Here is a 14797-nt window from a genome sequence, read left to right as displayed (position 1 = left end):
GTTGGGCACCAAGTAGTGTAGTTCCTATTTCCCTTATAGGCTCTGCACATTAGAATAATATACACTATAGTTGTGGCATAGGACTGAGGTCAGTATGCCTCTATCGAGTACATTAAACTTAATTACTTTGTGTGCCAGCTAACTCAGAAGCCACTAGAAACTCCTTGAATAAACAAGAAGGGAGTAGTTTCTGGCAACCGCATAAACATGACAACTTTGTTTGCCTTAGAATCGGAACACATCTCAGATTCATGGAAACAACAGATAACAGTTTCACTCAGTCAATCGTGCATGCTTAGTTTCTTCAGAGTTACACAGAAATAGATAGACAGGCGTTTCAATAAAAGGATTTATTGAACAGTCTTGATTCTCGTGTAAGAGATATGAGCTGTTAAAATCGCAAGACAGTATGCGAGATATAATACGTACAGTGTAAACAGTAAGAAGAACTAATACTGCAACAGCATTGTCTTCTAGCTATGACAAATATTCATATACACATACATAAATAACATAGGCTAAAAAGTGGATACTAGTTTGATACTTTCTAAATCGTTCTACCCCAGTGTACCTAACCTAAGTGTAGTACAAGGTAAGAAGTAGATGCTGTATTCTATAGTATGGTATGCTATAGTTTTGCTTATACTAAGTTTGTATGCCAAGAGTCCCTCTAGGTTCTTGTCAGCTCCATACCTTACAATGAGAGAGGTGGGAATCTCTTTCCGGGTCTCAAACTCTAAACCCTGCAACGGGAGTCAGAACACTGGAAGCTGGATTCTCTGCGAGCAGGGATGACAGCGTCTGGTCAGTGCGTCAGGCGGGGGCTCAAATTCTTCCGAACATGCCAGGGCGAGCCGTATCGTGCTGTGCAGCCGAGCCGTGGTTTGCCATGGTAAGGGAAGGCATATTTATACCTGGAAGGTGCTTAGGAATGTTAGCATTGACGTAGAGTCGGGCAGAGGAAGACGTCATGAATGAACCCCTAAGGAATAGTAGTTCATGCATAATAGATGAGCTCTTGGAGAAATCAATAATCCTAGCTAGGGAAAGTCCCAATGGCTTAAGGGTCTGGTTTCTAAGAACTCGTTGTGACGTGGGATGGACAGATGTAGGTGACCATGCCTGTATTTGGATAGCATGGCTAATGCCTAAATAAGGACTGTGATTCTATGCCTAAATAATGGCAATGCGAATTGTGCCTATATAAAGACATGATTCATGAAAACCTATATACGGACATCTAAATCGAAACACAACACCCTATACACTAAGAAGTACCTGCTGATTAATAGGCACCTCTGTTCAAAGCACATTAAGATCCTGAAGTATCTTACTCTGATAGGAATGCATGAACCAGAGGTTACTGGTAGACCTTTGCATCAGACCCAACAGTCCCCTGATCTCTCGTAGCAGAGGGTTTAGCTACCCAGGGTATATAGCATGTAAACATCATTAGTGGATTAATACTCCTATCTTGCAGCAATCTACTGGGAAACTAAACGTATAGGTTAAAATCTGTCATGGACAATTTAGAATTTCATCTTTGCAAGATTTATGAACATCTAATATTTAAAGTACTACAAAGATGTGGAATAAAACAAGAATACAAGGGGGTTTAAAAGACGCATGTCAGATTTTGGTATATTTTGTGTCAAATAAAGACGCTAAATCCCTGCTTAGTACTTCAATACATGCTACCCACTGCATTATCTCTGATACCTCAGCAAGAGTCCCCTTCCGCTGGTGGTGACAAAATCCACTCGCCCTACTTTTGTGCACAAACATCCCTTCCACAAATGTTCCATGCTGGGGGTTGATATCACTCACAGCCTGATAGATTACATTAACCACTCAGCCATCTTTCCTTTCCATTGATACAGAAAAAAAGACTGTCCAGTATACCAGCTAACATCCTGGTTTTAGAATACAATCCACTCTGGCTTCAAAAGCTGCAAGAATAAAGTGTACTACTTTCTAGGGATTCTTAAAAATCTCCCACAATTAATATATATTCATGTATTGTTACTTTTATGATGACAGTATTTACTAAATAGAAACAAAGTACGAGTAAAATATGTTACTGTCAGTGCTAATAAACTATATCTTGCACAGACTGGATTTACATATATTACCGATTAGTGCTCGCCAGTAGGTAGTTATAGCTCGGACCTAGTTTCCACAGGAAGAGCGTTTCTTTGTTTTGCCAATATCTTTGGCGCAGTTTGACAAATCTTCACGAAAGTTTCAAAACTAATACGCCACTCACTGTTGCTGTTGTCTTGAAAGTTTGGGAGAGGTCCAGCAGGCAGGGACCGGAAACAAAAGGGGTTCCAAAACGCGTTTTCCCCATGTTAATTCCAATAGGGATTTTGAACACAACAGCACAAACTACTGGACTGAATTACTCCAATTTTGGCAGAAAGCTAGCTCTTGGTCTAGAAAGCACATGTTTTGTGATTTGTTGTAAATCTGTTCAGTATTTTAGAGATATTAAATGAAAACCAAATTTGTATATCTAGGGGCGTGGATCAGACAATCCCCATGCTGAAAGCTGATTGGCTGCCAACACTTCAACTAGTGTTGGCGACCCTCATGAGTCCCACCGAAAATGTTTAAAAAAAAAGCAGGCAGGGTAGGAATACTCTGACCTCCTAGGTGTGGGGGTTGTGTCCCACAGGCAACTCGCTAGGGGTTAAAAACTTATTTTTTGGTTTCAATTTTGCTGCGAAATTGCGGGTGGATCAGCAAATTTGTGGCAAAATTTAAAAGAAAACAAGCACGGATTCTCCACATCCCTGGGTCTTTATTATAAAATGGGAGAGGAGTTGCACGGATCCCCCTCCATGGGCTCTTTTGAGCCCCAGGGCTTTATTTTAAATATTGGAAGGGGCCGTGTGGCCCCCCCTCCAGGGTCATATTTGGCCCCGGGGACCAGCACTTCCCTGAGGCCGGCCCCCTCCTGGAGTTAATTATGGCCTTAGGGACCACAACCCCCAGGGCCGGCTCCTATGTCCCGGGGTACCCAGAGGTGTTTGCTCTGACTTTGCTGGAGGGTTGACAGCTCCTGTCAAGTCAGAGCAAACACTATCTCCCCAGCAAGCAGGAGCTGTCAAACTGCTCTTGTGGCTATTTCCCTGCGCGCTGTCATGTGGGCAGGGAAACAGACAAAACTATTGCTCTTACACAATGGGAGCTGCATGTTTAGAAGCTCCCTGTGTGTGAGAGCAATGCTGGCTCCCGCTGGTGGTGGGGAGCCGGCAGGGACCATGGGGGCATTCAGGCTTTCCCCGCATTCCCCAGCAGTGCTGACTGGGTGGGCTCCAGGGCACCCAGAGTGCCAAGACCAGACCCTGGTGGATGGTGTCCCTGAGGTCAAATCAGCCTGGGGAGGGTGGGCAGCACAACCCTCCTTCCCCATTGAAATGTGGCCCGGGCCCCAGGGGATTGGATCTCCAGGGCCATTCTGGCTCTGACGCTCATTTCAAAGAAATTAAACCTCAACAGAAGGCACTTACAAATATAAACTTAGCAGGTTCCTAAGTTGAAGCTCCACTTCTGTAAAGGGCAAATTATTCTAAATCCTGGATTGGCGAAGGCAAAGCAAGTGTGTTTTCTCTGCAGTTCAATATTAAAATACAAACTGAAATGCTTTGTTGAGGTGAATGCATCGGTGAGCTATTGGAGGCAATCTGTAGTGACCGTGACGAGTGTGTTATTTCTTCTCCTTACCTACTAAAAGCAAAGTCCCTGATTCTCCCTTTAAATGACTACAAGAAATCCAACATACAAATCACTTGGAAGCCGCGCCGTTTGACCCCGCACACCTTAGTAGTATACAAAGGTCCTCCTACCTTTTGCTAGGATGATGTACAGCTTAACAAGTGCCCCCCGAGTGTGTTTCCCGCTGATTTTGGTAAGGCGTTCTTGAAGCTCAGGAATATGAGGACATCTCCACCAAACAAAGGAACACTTTCTTCATATAGTTAAGAAGAAAAACTGTTGTTTCATGGTTATCACATATTTCTGGATAAAGACGCACCAGAAACAATCACATTGCCAAAATGCAGACAAGGTCACTGGTGACATTTCCTCATGCTTGATTATGCAGCTGTAGTATTGAATACATACTGGATATTTACCCAAGGAGGTAGCACTTAGTATTAAACAGTAGAAAGTTCTTCTCTTGGGTAGATATTTTCGGCAAAACTGTAGAGTCTTGTTGGATTCATTTGCAGGTGTGGTTCCTTTGTGGCCCAGTTACTCACACAGCTACTGACACACCCACACAGACACTAAGGACATACATTCAGGCACTCACACACCCACTGACAGACCTACTCAAACACTCACACACACTCATAGACCCACTCTGCACTCATGCACCCACTCACAGAACCACTCAGACACTCTCACAGCCACTCAAAGACCCATTCAAACACCCATCCACTCAGACACGTACACCCACTCACAGACGTACTCATACACTCACACTCACTCACAGAACCACTGAGAGACTCATGCACCCACTCACAGACGCACTCAGACACTCAAGCAATCACTCTTAGTCTGACTCACAATTTCATGGAGGCATTCACAAAACCGCTCAGGCACTCTGACACCCACTCATACACACTCAGACACTCATGCACCCACTCACACACCCAGTGAGACACTTATGTAGCGACTCCAGAAACCACTCACATACCTACTGACAGACCCACTCAGACACTCTCACACCCACTCACAGACCTACTCAGACACTCATGCACTCATTCACACACTCACTCTCAAAGGTTACAGGTTACAGTTAGGAAATAAAATGTGAAAAAAACCTTAGAAATTCACTTTAAAATTCAAAGGTTGCAGGTACGTTACATTACTATTCTTTCTGTACTACTATTAAGTGATACTATTTGTAACATATGTCATTTGATTGGTCTGTAACTGTTTGCATCTGTGTGTGAGTTGTTGTATGGGTGTATACATGGCTGTATGAGTGAGTGGGTATGTGAATGGCTGTGTGAGTGAGTGGGTGTATGAGTGGCTGTATGGAGAATGAGAGGATGTGTGTGTGGCTGTTTGGATTAGTGAATGGTTGTGTGAGTAGCTGTATGGGAGAGTGAGTGGGTGTGTGAGTGGCTTATGAGTGAGTGAGTGTGTGTGTAAGTGTCTGGAAGAGTTAGTAAGTAGGTGTGTAAGTGACTTTATGGGTGAGTGAGTGGTTGTGTGAGTAGCTGTATGGGAGAGTGAGTGGCTATGTCAGTGGCTGTATTGGTGAGTGAGTAGGTAGGTGAGTCACTATATAAGTGAGTGACTGTTAGCAGCAGTATAGGTGTGTGAGTGGGTATAAGAGTGAGTGAGTGACTATGTGAGCAGCTTTATGAGTGAGTGGCTATATGGGTGAGTGGCTGGCTGTGTGGGTGTGCAAATGGCAGTCTGAGTGGCTATATGAGTGAGTGAGTGGTTGTGTGAGTAGCTGTATAGGTAAGTCAGTGTGAGAAAGGCTCTGGGAGACTGGTTGCAGTGACTGTTTAGGCAACTGAGTACGTGTTAGTATCTGTATGAGTAAGTGGGTGTGTGAGTATCTGTATCAGTGAGTGGTTGTGTGAGTGCCTGTAGGAGTGAATGAATGTGTGTGTAAGTGGCTGCTTGAGTGAATGAGCATATGGGTGTGTAAGTGACTGTATAGGTGAGTGAGTGGGCATGCGAATGGCTCTATGCATACATCAGTGGGTACATGAGTATTTGTATGGGTTTGTGAAGGGGTACGTGAGTAGTTGTGTGGGTGTGTGAGTGGGTGTATGAGAGGTTGTATGGGATGTGAGTGGGTATGTGAGTAGTTCTGTGGATGATGTCATTTAAGATGTCATCAGTGATGTCACTGACCATGTCATGAGTGATGTAATATGTGCGGTCATAAGCAGTACATTGTGGGTGGATTAGTTATAGTTAGCTCAAGTAACTATAACTGCTGAATTTCTATGGTTTTGTACAAGTGAAATCTGAGCCTAACTATAATGTCCCTCTAACCTTTGTTTTTTTCAGTGAACAGATCACCTGCAACTTTCCATGCACAAACAAGTCTAAAAGTAGCACTTCTTTGGAAAGTGTTATGGAGATTCGTCAAACAGCGTCAAAGTTTTTAGCAACACAAAAAAAGGCATTTCCTATGAAAATACGATCCTAACTATAACTACCCAGTGGCAACCGCATATTATATAATAACTTTGGCGCCATTTGAGGAATCTCCACAACACTTTCCAAAAAAGTGTTACTTGTTTGTGAATGGAAAGTTTCGGGTGATCTGTCCAGGAGGAGCCAAGAAAAAAGGGGAGTCCAGAAGTGTTTTCTCCATTCTTTTTTCCATAGGAGATTTAGACACAGCTATAGCCCAAACCACTGAACAGATTTACACCAAATTTGGCAGATAGCTATATGTTAGTCCAGAAAGAGTGCTTTCTGTTATTTTGTGTAATTAATGCTAAAAAGCTTTGTATATTTCACACCGCAGAGGCTCCACAGACTCAAGAGATTTCCTGCTGAGATCTGATTGCCTGCCACCACATCAAACAAAAAGTGATGGCGCCTATCTTAGGACTCAGGACTCAGCCCCTCGTACAAAATACAAAAATAAAAGACATAGGGGACAATTTAGACAGAAACATTTTAGTTTTTTAGATTTTGCGGCACATTTACGGAGGAACATAACTAAACGTTTTAAACATACAAAACCACTGAAATTCACCTGTTATAGTTAGCTCTCATAACTATACCTCGTGCCCTGATATTATCAATAGAGACATAGAAGGTGTCATGATTGATGTAATATGTGGGGTAATTAGCAGTTCCTGGAAATCCATGCAACACTAATACGTTTTAACCTAAGACCTCCTTAAGCAAACACACCACCTATTAACTTGTGATTAAAATGAGCACACCACACATAGCTTAACCTGGGATCTTTATGAACCTATCCATAGCTTTTTAACCTGGGTGTGAATAAGCATTCCCCTTAACCTGTGTCTATTTAGGCACACCCAGCACTTCTCAGTTAACTGTCTATGAGACAAGCAAAAAGCCTCAACTTGGAATCTCTGAGGACACTCAGCACTCCTTAACCCATTTTCTTTAAGCATATCTAGCACTACTTAATTGCCTCCACAAGACACCCAAAACATTTCACTGTTGGTCTCAGTGAACACTACTAGCACATGACATCCAGCTATATATGAAGCCCTCATATATGTATTTATGTCACATTTACATTCTGGATCCTCACACGCAGGTTTTTCATTTTATTAATATTGCTAGAGGCATTCTTATATGCTGGTTTTGCCTCATAGAGGTGTGGGGCACATCTTAATGCGCCATGGCTGGCAGCAGCTTCTCATTTTTCTAGATGAACAGAATGATCCTTTCAGACTTGGTCCCTTTGTGGGAAATGTCATTCACCACTGCAAAGATCTGGATTTTCGTGTTTTACTTTTCTCCACTGAGGAGTAGATAATGCTAATTATAAGAAACCGGGTTACTGGTTGGGGGGGCTGAAACCCTTCTGAAGCAGCAACCACAATTTTTCTCAGGGTGAAGCCACAACCAAACCCTAAATTAACCTATGCTCACGCTCAGGTAGATTGTCACAGAGCAGTTAGGCTTAACTCAGAGGCAATGTGTAAAGTATGTGTACAACACTTGAAACAGTAATATAGTGAAAACACACCACAAAAGGAGCCCACAACAGTACAAGAAAAATAGAGGGATTTTTTTAAGAAAACAAGACCAAAACAACAACAATCTAATTAGCAAAACTGGAGATATTGAATTCTAAAGTTTTTGAGAAATTAGTGTCAAGAGGCGTAAAGTGCCTACTGTGAATATCTGGTTGCGCTGGACCAGGACAAAGTCACATGTTCAGGCCGACCGCGATGGCGCTCGGGTCGACTACAGGGACCCAGTTAGGCCAGCTGAACACAAAGGCCCTTAAATTCAGGTTTGCAGAGTGTTATGTGGAACCACGTCGAAAATACGTAGCGCAGCTGAAGTGATGCATTGGTTCCAAGATGTGGCAAAGCTGCAGTGCGAGGTCCTTCTGCTTCAACATTGAGGATCCCAATGATAAGGGCTTGCGATGCAAATTCTGGAAATGGTGATGAGTCATGCAGTCAGGTTAATGGGTTGGTTCCGAGGAGCTTCGAGGCTGCGATGCAGAGTTCAGCATCGCCGTCAAGACAGCTGTCGACAAGAGGTGTAAGGGCCCGCACCAAGGATGGTTCACGCAGTGGCAGTTCTGAAGACAATGTGGACTGCGGTGGCGATGTGAGTTTTTGCGACAGGTCCATTCCATGCAGCAGCAGATATGCATCAGCTCTGTTCGGGTTTGCGCTGAACAGCAGAGGAGATGCGTCAGTTCTGTTGAGACCACAGAGGTAGGTAAAGCCCCTAAGGCCCACTTCCAAGGGTCGAGGACTGAGGAGACACCACTTGGCAGGGTAGACTCACAGATGGCAGAGTCGAGGTGCAGATGTAATGTGGTTGGAAGCTTGTTATGTCCCTGAGGCTTCAGATCAGGAGGCCAGCTAACTAGCCCTTGGACTCATTCTGGGTTCAAGAGATGCAGGTCTAGTTCTTCCCACCCAGGCAAGAGGGTAGCAGACAGCAGGTCAGCACAGTAAAGCAGGAGTCCAGTAGAGTGCTGTCCAGCAGAGTGGTAGTCCTTCAGCAGCACTGCAGTCCTCCTTCTTGGCAGAGTACCACAGGTCCAGAATTGAACTGAAGTGGTGGTGTCTGAGGTCCAGTATTTATACCCAGTTGTGCCTTTGAAGTGGGTGTATACAGCCCTTTGTGTGGAGGCAGGGCACAGCCTATTCAGGTGTAAGTGGGGCTGTGCCCAGTTCCTCCCTTCCCATCCTGCCTGTGATGGTGCATTCTGCCAGTGACGGCCTATCCAGGCACACCTAAGCTCCCTATTGTGTGTGACTGTCTAAGAGGAATGCGCAAAGCCTGACTGTCAGCCACACCGTCATGTGACCAGAGACAGACTACAGGCACTAAATGGCTAAGGCAAGAAAATACCATCTTTCTAAAAGTGACACTTTCTGAGTTGCAATTTAAAATCCAAGTTCACCAAAAGTTAGGATTTTAAATTGTGATTTCAGGGACATGCAACATCTCATTTGGAAATTACACTTTAAAAATGTAATTATGCCATTCCAATGTTATCCTAAGTGAGAGATAGGCCTTGCAGTAGTGAAAAAACGAATTTGAGAGTTTTTCACTAAAAGGACATGTAAAATTTAAAAGTACATGTCCTGTTTTTACATATGTGGCCCCCTCCCCTCTGAGCTGTCCAGGGCCTACCGTAAGGGTGGCTTGAATGTATTAAAAAGGAAGGTTTGGGCCTAGCAAAAGGTTTATTTTGACAGGCCGAAAAGGCAGTTTACAACTACACACACGGACTCTGCAATGGCAAGCCTGAGGCATGTCTACAGTGCTAATTAAATGGGTGGCACAACCAGTGCTGCCGACCCTCTAGTAGCATTTAATTTATGGGCCCTGGGTACATGTAGTACTCCTTTAGTAGGGACTTATAAGTAAATTAAATATGCCATTTTGGGATAAGCCAATATTATCATGTTTAGAGGAGAGAGCACAAGTGCTTTAGCATTGATAGGCAGGGGTAAAGTGTGCAGAGTCCTAATGTCAGCAAAAACGAGATCAGGAAAAATAGAGGAGAAAGTTTGGAGGAAGACCACCCTAAGGCTGACAGGTCTAACACTAACCGTAAGGAGTTTGCCATCCAGACTTAAAATTTGGGATAGCACACATGCTGAACATAGACTTTGCCACAAAGTGAGATATTTTCTTCTCTTCGCATCACCTTAGATGGGTTTGTCCAAGTCTGAGGCTGCATGCAAAAGTACCAAGGTGCTGCAGAATGCAGCAGTGGGAACTGTGGTAGAAGGTGTTCGATCAGGGATGCTTTGAATTATGTGTTGCTGTTGTTTTTAAGGCTGTTATGAGGTTCTGGAGATAGATAATATTATGAGGTTCCTCCGGCACAATCGATCTATTGAATGTGTTTACCCTTCATACGTTTGCTTTAACCTTAAATGTGAGCAGTAGTATTGTTTGAAAGTCTCTGGTTGGTTGGTTAACAGATATTTCCTTTTACTACTAAATGGTCTATAGTCTCCGAAATGACAGAATGGCCCGGTCTGAGGATGGCCAGAAGTGGTCCTCAGCCCATTGATTGCAGATCGAGGGCCCCATTTGTTGGAAGGAGGTAAAGAATAAACCAGCCTGTGGATGAGGATAGAGGGTTCCTGTGTTAATGGTTGTCTGACCACTATCCACAGGCTGCCAGGAGGGATAAAAGAGAGACTTCTGTCTCTAGATGGTAGTTATAAGGGCGCTTGATATTTAAATTGTTTTGGGTCTCTGGATTATGTGTATATATTGTCCAAGCTCTAAATAACAAGTTGAGTCAATCAATCAATCAATCAAAAGACCTTTATTCGAATTTCATAAAATTCATAAAAGTACATAAAAATAATTCATTATTACAATATTCCAATACAGTTTCATAATATTAAGATCCGATACAGCAACAAATCAAGGATTTTCCATCGTCTTACGTACACAAGTGATAAGTCTTAAGAAAGTGCTGGTGCGAAAAATTAATTTGTCTGTCTCCAGAGAAAGTAACATTGAACAGGACTCCTCCAGAGAGAGTGGTCTCTGCTTTCTAAAATATGGTGTTAAAAACCAATTTATATATTTTAAATAAAATTTACAGAAAAATAGAAAATGAAACTCATTCTGTGTGCTAATACCGTCGCACGGGCAAGGACTGTACTCAGTTGAGCGATGGTAACCCAAAGGGAAACCCAGTAAAAATTTTACAGAACCTGCCCTTAAACGGAATAGCAAAGACCTCTCCCAGTTGGACATGGGTAGGGTAAGATATAATGGGAATGGTTGCAGGCACATGTCATTCTCCATGTATCTTACTACAGTGGGTTTTAATATTTCCCTTTCCATTCTTTCTGTATCAAAAAGTGCATAAAGTGCTTGTTTGACCTCTGCCTTATCCTTGGGTGCGATTCCCGATGGGTCAGAAAAGAGGTCGCCTCTATTTACGGCGCTTAATATTTTTTGAACTCCAGCTAGCCAAGGAATCGATAGGCCATGATCACATTTGAGGCAATCTTTGATTATATCTTGAGTTAAAGTGGCTGCGTTGTTCCGCCAAATTCTCAGCCAAAATAGAGCTGGTCTGGATCTGATGAAATCACAGATATAGGGAAGATTAAGCTCTTTGTGGCAGATGAATTCGGAGGATGAGATTGGGGCACCCAATAGTTTCCTACAGAAGCGACTCTCTTCACGTTGGATGCCAGGGTTTTTTACCAAACCCCAAACTTCAGCCCCGTAAGTTGCGGCAGGAATGCACTGTAATCTAAAAAATTTTAAAATGGCACAGGTAGCTCCTAGTTTCTTTGGGCGTGGGAGACTCAATATTGAGTTGGTGGCTTACAAGTTGAGTCATTCTGATCTGTAACTGACAACAAGGGGTGTAATCTGTGTGCAGTTGACAGAGGGCCCATGGGTGGTGGAGAGAGGAATACATGGTAATGGTTTGTGGATGGAATAAGAGGAGCCTTGTTCTCTGCTTAGTAGACATAGGAGCCCTTGAGTACATACGAACTGAGGGTCCCTCTGGGCAGTTGCAGTAACCTAGCATATGGACTGCTCTGTAGAGTATGGCCTGTATTAGGAGTTGGCGACTCATGCATTTGACGTTGATCCAAACACCAGTGGCTGAAGTGCCCCCTGATGGAACCAAGAACTAGAGTCATCATTGTTACTAAATTATTTTTCTGCCCGCCATGTAGGCCTCCGAACTTCTCTCTGCATGCAGTCTGCTCATGGCCCAATATCAGTACCACTGCTTTTGACCTCTACATGCACTTTCATTCCTGTCTTATTATATGTATCCATTTTATGAGAACTTGGTTGTGCTGCCTGAGTGTCGTTTTCATCTGCATTGTTTCACTATTGTGCATTTCAGCTACCCCACCAGGCCAGGCCAGGATGTTCTGAAGGACTTCAGTCTCACCATCCCCTCACGGAAGACGGTGGCAATTGTGGGACAGTCTGGAGGAGGTAAGAACCTTTGTAGAGATCTGTTCCTGAAAACAGTTGAAAACTCTGTCAAAAGATCAGCTACAGTCTAGTTTTCTTCTAAAAGGAAGCCTATTGTGAATCTGCTCTGTTTATATAGTTTTATTGCCAATGCCTTTGTTCTTGCATTTATGTTATTTAGGAAAGTCCACAGTGGCAGCTCTGCTGGAAAGGTTCTATGATCCGAACTGTGGCGTGGTCACTGTGGATGGAATTGACATACGAAATCTGGACCCTGCCTGGCTGCGAGGACGGGTGATTGGATTTATCAACCAGGTGAAGTATTGGAAGACTCTTCCCCAAACTTAGAGGCTTATCAGAGTGCAGCTGGTGACATTTGAAAGTGATGGAGCGGAAATGTTCGGGATGAGTGGCTAGTGGAGAGCAAACGTCTATCATAAAGTGGGTTTGGGGGTTTCTCCCCACCCCCACCAAGAACATTTTGAAAAAAAGAGTTGCGAATGGTGGATTTTCAAGCAAATTTGAGGAAGCAAGTAGGTTAATAAAGCGCTATAGAAATCTTCAAAATAAACCTGTTACTGTAATATGTAAAGCCTAAGCCTTTAGACATATCGCAGTAAGTACTAATTAACACATAATGACATGCAACACAGTCGCTGCTATTCTTTCCTGTGCAGCAAAAATAACATTTAAAACTATTTTTTTCGATGTTATTCATCATCATCAATATAACTTTATTCGATTCTTGTGAATCATAAAAGTTTGCATACAAGATATATATAAAAATACAGTTAAAAACGTTTATAAAAAATGAACATATTCTCTCCAATAATTATTGATATACCAGCAAAACTCAATCAGTTTGAAAATCATCCCAACCTTCGACAACACAATTTATACATTTAATTGATTCTTAAAAGGACCTACAATAAATATAAAATTTCGATTCCTTTCACAGTTCATAGCGTTTTCGGATTGAAAGTGCTATTCTAATCAAACTAAGCACTGCACTACAGATTGCATCCGTAGATAATGATCTCAAATGATCAAAGCCCTCCATGTAGGAACAAGGCCGAATGGCTTTCGATAAGGGCTTTATAAAGCGTGCTCTATGTTATGTTAAAGTGGATTTATAGAGCGCACGGCTACTCAGAAGAGTGTCCCGGCACTAAGACAGAAAAGCACACAAGAGGAACCAAGAGGAAGGGAAAAGAAGAAAGGAGAAGAGGAAAAGATGATTTAAGATGTTTTTTGGAACAGCCAGGTTTTCAGTTATTTCCTGAAAGCAAGCAAGTTGGTAGCTTGCCTAAGTGGGAAAGGAAGCTTATTCCAAAGTCCAGACACTAGCACTTGAATAGAGAGACCGCCACTGCGAGCTCTAAGGTACTTGGGAGTGACCATAAGATGGAAATGAGCAGATCTGAGAGATCTGCTGGGAACATAGAAGGAAACTCTTCTACATATGTACTTTGCTCCCACACCATGCAGGGCCTTAAAGGCCAAAACCAGGGCTTTAAAACGAATTCTACTGCGGACAGGTAGCCAATGCAGATTATTAAAATGGTGCGAAATCCGCTCTCTAATCCCGAGACTCAGGACAGCCCTGGCTGTCGCGTTCTGCACCACCTGCAATTTGTTGAGTAAGGATTCCGGGAGGCCTAGATAGAGGACATTGACATAGTCCAATCTAGAGATGATAAGGGCCTAAATAACTATTTTTCTGTGCGGGGTCTGTAATAGAAATAGAAACCTCCGAAGCATCTTCAGGAGACCAAAGCAGGTCCCGGTTACTGACTGCACCTGGACTGCCATAGAAAGAGTGTCATACAATTTTACTCCCAGGTTCTTCACAGCCCTAACAGCAGCCTGCGGAGGAGACAGATCTTGTGGCCACCATTGTTTCCAAACGTCCAGGGGAGGCAGCATACAATGAACAAAACAACATGAAGTGCATTGTGCTCTGTTTGGCCATATTATTACATGGTCAGGGGGCTAGTCTCTCACACCAACAAACCTGTTTAGGATAGGCCGATAAAAAGTGCAATCTGCCAAGTCTTAGTCTAGTCATCAGAAAACGACAGGTAAAATGGCTGATGATTTAGCATCCCACCATCCAACATTCCCCGATCCTGGTTAGACATACTTATTTCAATACGGTATGCATTTTTAATAACCATTTTCCAGTGGTTCTGAATAATTTCTGGGTTATTATAATCTTCTAGTCCAATCTTACGGAAGGTGTTCTTGACATATCATAGCCAAGGGAGTGACATTGCAGTGTCCATGTTCATACAATCCCTAAGTATACTCCTAGAGAATATTAGGTCTTCTGAGGGCCAGATTTTCCCACATAGGATGAGTGGGCCAATATTTATCCTATCTTTCACATATTCCAGGCCCACCTCAGAATGGCAAAATAATGTTGGTGAGCTACTAGGAATCATTAATAGTCTTTTTAAAATTGTATTCTCTAAAATCTGAATCTGGTAGCTCTTATGATAACCCCATACTCCAGCCCCGAAGGTAGCTACATATAAACATTTTGATTTATATAAAGTTATCATCTCTGCTACCGGCTTGTGTCCCGGTTTGCAGGCAAAAACGGAAAAGCCCCTCTATTAGTCTACTAGTCTGTTGGGCCCTTACCATAACG

At 43.0% G+C, this 14797-nt stretch overlaps 1 protein-coding gene across 1 annotated transcript in view; it reads left to right on the top strand.

Annotated features, from left to right (window-relative positions):
- Nucleotides 1-14797, top strand: part of ABCB8 (ATP binding cassette subfamily B member 8) — a 432700-nt gene that overhangs the window by 369706 nt on the left and 48197 nt on the right. The window contains exons 12-13 of the mRNA XM_085628480.1: nt 12071-12165; nt 12326-12459. Coding sequence (XP_085484606.1) covers nt 12071-12165; nt 12326-12459 — 229 coding nt within the window. The remainder of the gene's footprint in view (nt 1-12070; nt 12166-12325; nt 12460-14797) is intronic.

The sequence above is a fragment of the Triturus cristatus genome, chromosome 10 (assembly GCF_964204655.1).
Source record: "Triturus cristatus chromosome 10, aTriCri1.1, whole genome shotgun sequence".
Classification (NCBI taxonomy): Eukaryota; Metazoa; Chordata; class Amphibia; order Caudata; family Salamandridae; genus Triturus; species Triturus cristatus.
The sequence above is the reverse complement of the archived record's forward strand: the minus strand, read 5'-3'. Positions and strand labels throughout refer to the sequence as shown.